This window comes from Microtus ochrogaster, chromosome 5 (genome assembly GCF_000317375.1).
Source record: "Microtus ochrogaster isolate Prairie Vole_2 chromosome 5, MicOch1.0, whole genome shotgun sequence".
Classification (NCBI taxonomy): domain Eukaryota; kingdom Metazoa; phylum Chordata; class Mammalia; order Rodentia; family Cricetidae; genus Microtus; species Microtus ochrogaster.
In genome coordinates this window covers 86357614-86363950 of record NC_022012.1, presented here as the reverse complement: position 1 = coordinate 86363950, position 6337 = coordinate 86357614, and the positions used below count along the sequence as shown (strand labels likewise).

The 6337-nt window shown below is 48.9% G+C and overlaps 1 protein-coding gene across 1 annotated transcript in view; it reads right to left on the bottom strand.

Moving 5' to 3' along the window:
* Window positions 1-651: 651 nt before the first annotated feature.
* The window catches only part of Susd5 (sushi domain containing 5), a 44370-nt gene continuing 38684 nt past the window's right edge, over window positions 652-6337 (bottom strand). Inside the window, exon 5 of the mRNA XM_005348037.2 lies at window positions 652-3023. Coding sequence (XP_005348094.1) covers window positions 1726-3023 — 1298 coding nt within the window. The 3' untranslated portion in view covers window positions 652-1725. The remainder of the gene's footprint in view (window positions 3024-6337) is intronic.

Genomic DNA, 6337 nt, shown 5'->3' with positions numbered 1-6337 from the left:
AAAGAGTGAAACATCGTACAACACCGGAGATTGAACCAAGGACCTCACACCTGCCAGACAGTGCCCTGTCACTAAGCCACACCCCCACTAAGCCACCTCCTTTTCAACTGTAAAACCACTACAACCAAAGACATGAGCCAGGATTTCTTGTGCCATACAAAAATAGACACTCCCATGGTGCCTCAGAATACATGTATGGCCGCCATCACCTTGACACCTTCAGGAAGAATTCAGATAGAAAAACATGGTGTGCTTACTTCTGGGCTAATACCCTGGAGTCAACTGGAGGTAACACCTTACAAGTCGCTGTCGAGATGCTGAGGTCAGGCTAGACATGACCTCATGAGGTGCTCACCACCCCGTCTCCAGGCCTTCCTGGGTTCCAAGACCACCACAGATGACAGAAGCCAACGGCTCTTCGTATAAATACACATCAGAGCCATCTGAAGAGTCTGAGCTCAGAGCTGGCCCCGTCCCAGGCTTCCTGAGTCTGGGGTGAGACTAAAGAATTTACATCTCACCGTGCACCATCTCGTGGTGGCGCATGCCTTTAATCCCAGCACTCGGGATACAGAGGCAGGCAGATCTCCTGAGTTCGAGGCCAGCCTGGTCTACAGGGAGAGTTCCAGGACAGGCTCCAAAGCTGCAGAGAAACCTTGTCTGGAAAACCAAACCAAAACAACCCTCCACGCCAAAAGAAAAGAATGTATGTCTCCAACCAATCACCCGGTGATGCGTTGCTGGTCTGATAAACATCCTTGTAGAAACCACACCTGGTGAGATGCCACTCGATGGTCAATCTGACAGGAAATGGCTGGGCTAGATCAACCCAGAGCAATCCATGTCCACATTCACTGCTTCTCTGCCAAGCAGGCACCCGTATTCGATATGCCAGTCTTTGTGCTTTGTCAGACATTATCCCCCTTCCACATCGTTCCCTCTTACTGGAGTTCAGAGAAACAGTTAATCCCGAGAGAGGAGACTAAGAGTTGGGCTTTGTCATCAGCCCTGGTAGCAATCCCAGGCACTTGTAGGCACAGAGCAGACAGGGACACCGGATGTTGTCCTCACTGGCACTAAGGTCACCTTGTTCTTAAAGGAAAACAGTGGGCTGTCCCACAATTGCGGGACCAGGGGTGGGCATGTGCCTGTTTGGTCCTCATGCACCAAGGCAAAAAAACATCAGTGTTAAATTCTCTCCAACTTCAGCAAACAGAAAAAGGAACTCCAAAGTTTATAATGTATGTTCTGGCTCGAGATTCGTTTGTCCTAGGCACCGTCACACTGAAAGGCAATAGCATGACCCTTCCCTGTCCTGGTCCACAGTGCAACGTCTGTTTCCTAACATGGCCCCCGGATGCGCAGCTCATCGAAACTCTTTCCTATATTTCAGGGCATGGAGTCTGTGACTCCCTAAAGATGCAAAGACATTAGTGCGATAAAAACAGGAGGTGCTTTAAACAACAACCCAACCTTACGTTGGAACGGGGCCAAAGCAGAGGTCTGTGATTTGGGCAGCGAATTCCAGGGAGCACAGTTGAGGAGGACTCCACCAGACCCTTTCCGCTCTCTAGGTGCCTCCAGAAACACTTCTCAGTGTGTAGAAGGAAGGCTTGAACTTTAGAGGGTGAACCCTTTCCACCTTCGATCCTGAGAATTATCAGTGTGGTGCTTCACAGTTAGCCTTCCTCCAAGCGGCTTTGTGAGAAGCCATGCTGACAGAGGCTAGACCTTCTCCATCTCGATCTGCTGGTGGTAGTGTCTAGCCTGCCGCTGTCCTACGTTCAGCTTGTATACAGAGCTCTTGTGCTGGTACCTGCGGTAGCCCCACACAGCCCCCACGACCGCCAGGAGCAGCAGCAGGCACAGGACAGTGACAATGATGGCGATCACTGGGCCTCTCCTTAAGTTGGGACACTCGTTCCCCACACATGGTGCCAAGGTTGGAAGAAACTTCTCGCTTGCACCAGGCCCAGGACCCTCCTGTCCCAAGAAGTCCTCAGACAGTAGGTATGGGAAGTTGTCCTGAACCTCAGGAGCTGTGGCCTCTGCTGGAGGCTGGGTGGCCTCTGCTGGAGGTTGGGTGGCCTCCACACTAGTCGAGGGGTTGAGTTTAAGTGTCTGCTGCACAGTTGTTGGGACCGTCTCTTGGGTGGAGGTGGTGAGTTCATAGGGTAAGGTGGCCATGGGTAGCCACTCTGTGGTGACTCTCCGGGGTATGGTTGATTGATACTTAGTCAAGTCACCATCGCCGGTGTGGGGAGCCTCAGTCTCGAACACATCCATGGGTCCTGGAACCAGTGCCTCTACATCGAGCATTTCAGACGGAACAATCGAACTGTGTATCACAGATTCGCTTGTGGTGACGGTGGCATTCTGCACCTTAACTTTCCCAGTAGGCTGGTCAGGGGTCACGAGAACACTTTCGTCCAGTCCCACTGACCCATCATCCTCCCGCCCTGCCTCTACCTTCCTCCAGGCCCCGTCTGTCACAGGGTAGCCATCTAACCAAGAGTCGTCACTGCTGCTCACCACCGGGTCCTCTGCTCTGCTGTCGTTCCTATCCACAAACGGCTCCGAGGGGCTGTCGGTGGTGGCATAGACCACCAGCCTGGTTTCAGACTCCCCTGGGACCAGTTTTCCTTCGGTGTGATTTTCTCCAGCAGGAAGTGGATCTTTGGTTTCATCCCCCACTTCCTTTTCCAGCTCTGACTTGTGGACCGTCTCAGCAGGAAACCAGAGTGAGTACTTCCTGTTTAGGCGGGATCTGGGCCAGTCTGTGTGGACCCTGCTCCCAGGGCCGGGCAAGCCTGTGGTCGGCATGAAGGCTTTCTCCTGGGCTATGTTTTCTTTAGACACAGAGGTGAAGACCAGACGGTCTTGTTTTGGTGTCTCCTCAGAGGCGTCCTCCTGAGCCTTTTCCTCGTCTCCCTCTGCCTGGGAGTCTTCCATGAGTTCCCTGAGTGACACAGATCTGTCATCTGGGAAATTGTCTTCATAGTCAATGTGGGCCTCGGCCTCATCTGAAGGGAAAGAGGAGAAACCTTGTTAGATCTAAAGACGTGGAATTAATGTAGAAAACCTGAAGGGGAACAGAACACGAGACTGAAGAGAACTAGTGTTGTTCGGGAACCATAGTCATCCCGGAAGAATGCACATTTAGGCAATTATAACTAAAAGATGAGCTTATCATAGGCAGTGGGGCGCTATGAAATATTAAAAAATTAAGCATATTTTTATATACTAGAAACCATGGTTTTAAAGGGATTTTCAGGAAACTAATAGTTTTAAGGAATGGTAGCGTATGCCAGTAATTCTGACATTTGCAGTAACGAGGCAGGAGGGCATGAGTTTGAGACTAAGCCATGCAGTGAGACCCTGTCTAAAGCGTGTGTGTGTGGCGGGTGATGGGGGGGGAGTTGCGGGACGGGGTAGCTCAGTTAGGAGTGTGTTTGCTAGCATGCACAGTCTAGTTGGTTTTCTATACCCATGATAAATACCACGACTAAATGGAATTTGGTCAGCTTATACTCTGAGTCACACTCCTTCCTCGAAGGAAATCAGGGCAGGAACTGAAGCAGAACTGTGGAAGAACAGTTTCCCAGCATGCTCTTCGGGCTGTGCTCAGCTAACTTCTCCCTCCCTCTCCCTCTCAGAAACCCTGGCTGACCTGGGAATCACCATGTAGATGGGGTTTGCTTCCAATCCGAATTTACCTGCCTCTGTCTCCTGAGTTCAGCTAACTTTCTTATTCAGCTCAGGTCCACAATGGGCTGGGCCCTCCTAAATATCCATCAGTCTAGACACTGAGCCAGACATGCCCATAGGCCATCTTGCTCAAGGCAATTCACTCTTCTCTGGGTGACTCAAAGTTGTATCAAGCCAATGACAAACAGTGACCAGTACAGGGCACAAGTCCTGGGTTTGATCCCTAGCACCACATAAACCATATGTGATCATGCCTACCTGTAATCCCAGCTCTCAAGGGGTGGAGGCAGGAGGATCAGAAAGTCCAGGCCATCCTCAGCTACATAAGGAGTTTGAGGTCAGTCTGGGATATATGGGACTCTGTCTCAAACACATGTGTGCACGTATACACACACTGTAAATCAATAAAATGTAAAAATATTGAATGAATAAAATTTAAAAAGAGGTCAGGAACACACGTGTCTAACCTGAGCACCGGAGGTTAGGGACAGGACAATTCCCCAAGATTCGCTGTCTAGCTAGACTAGCCAAAAACAGAATTTAAGGTACAGTGAGAGACTGTCTCAAAACAAACAGGGGGAAAGGAGCTGGGGAGATGGTTCCGTGGGCCATGAAAGTATAAGGATATGAGTTCAAATCCCCAGAACCCACATAAAGCCCAGTGGGTGTCTTAAGCCTGTGACATCCCAGTGCTCCCCCAAGGAGAGACACACAGGATGTCCAAGGCTCACCAGCCTACTGGTCTTGTGTATTCAGTAGGAAAATGAACCTGTCTCAGAGTGAAGGACTAGAACCCGAGCTTGTTCCTTGTCATCATTCCAGGTTTGCTTTGACCCAACTCCGAGACTTAGTGAACTTGAGGGAAGGCAAACTGCCTGTCTTGAAATCTGTTACGTTGAGGTTCACAAGCTTTTGTATGTGAGGCCTTACTCATCACGCTAAATAAACAGCGGGGTTTTGTTTACAAACTGTACTTTACGACAAAACACACAAGATAGACGACAAAACTTTTCTCTAAAATTTATGTGAAACTGACCAGTTGTTCTGGATTCAGGAGGAGATTTACGAAGGCCTGGGTGAAGTCTTGGGCTTCAGGAATAAAGAGGTTAGGTTTGCCTGAGTTCACTGACTGGCCTTGACGGGAACGTTGCCCGCGGATGTGCTCCCCAGTCTTCCCTTTGTCTTTTTGTTCTTTTCTCCATGTAGCCCTGGCTGAAACTCAGTGGACTGGGTTGACCTTGAACTCAGAGGTTCATCTGTCTCTGCCTCCCCAGGGCATTATGTATCCATCCCAGCAAGTAGCTGAGTATGATCTTAAACTTCTCCCCAGAGCCTCTTACCTCCACATCTTCAGTGCTGAGATTGTAATTACTAGACACTTCACATGGCTCTAAATGATTATTGTTTCTTATTAAATTTTTTATTGTGTAATATATATATATGTATTATGGGTATTTTGTCTGTGTGTGTGTATGCATGCGTGAACCATGTGTGTACTGCTCACAGAAGCCAGAAGAGGGCATTGGAACCCCTAAAACTGGAGTTACAGATGGTTGTAAACCACCACATCATTCATTCATTCATTCATTCATTCATGCCCTAGCAACGCTTAAGCATGCATGGGCAGCCCGTTTATGGTGTTCTCCAGTTGTTCCTATCCTGGACAGTGCTAGATGTTTGTGTTATTGTCATACCCAAGGTTCCATAGTCTTCCTTTATGCTTTCTATCCAGCATTTTGGGGGTCTTCCTCTTCGCCTTACCCCATGCACTCCTCCAAACAGTGCTATCTTTGGGTATCTGCCAATCATTCATTCTCATAACATGGCTGAAGTATCTCTAGTGCCATTGCTGCCATGAAACCCAACATGGAACTGCCATGTGGGTGCTGGGAACTGAACTCAGGTCCTCTGGAACAGCAGCCATTGCTCTTAACCACTGAGTGATCTCTCCAGTTCCCCGATAATTGATTGAGCCAGGTTTTGGGGTGAGGGTGGTTTACTGTGCAGAAAAGCTAAGACATGGCAATGGATTGCTTGCAGGAGGGAATCCAGGTATTGAATTTTTAGGATAGGATAAGAAGACCTATTGCGAGTATTTTAAAAAAATATCTATCTATCTATCTATCTATCTATCTATCTATCTATCTATCTATCTATCTATCAACAGTGTCTTGCTGTGTTGCCCATGCTGTCCTAAAACTCGTAATCTCCTAAATTGCTGGGCTTACAGATATTAATCCTCATGTCTGCCTCACAGAGGCATCTTTGAATGAATGAAAGAGTAAATTGTTCTGGCATGAGGAAGGAGAAAATCTGAAGTAGCTCACGCCCCAAACTGCTCTCCAAAGCGGCTTCATAACCACTCAGAACCAAAGACCTATTTCCAGAAGCTCAGCCCTCCAAACGCAAGGGGGATACTGGCCCACTGCCAACTGATGAGGAACGGACGGCTTGTACCAAGTCCTCTGAAAAGACGCCATTGTTGGGCACACACACAGACACACACACACACGAGGCCGAGAGCCCAGCTCCTCCTTGATGCCTGAGCCTCCCCCCCCCCCAGTTTAACAGAACACCCCAGCAGACCACTGCTGGCAGATTCGTCGTAAAGAGGAAGAGAGGAGATTTT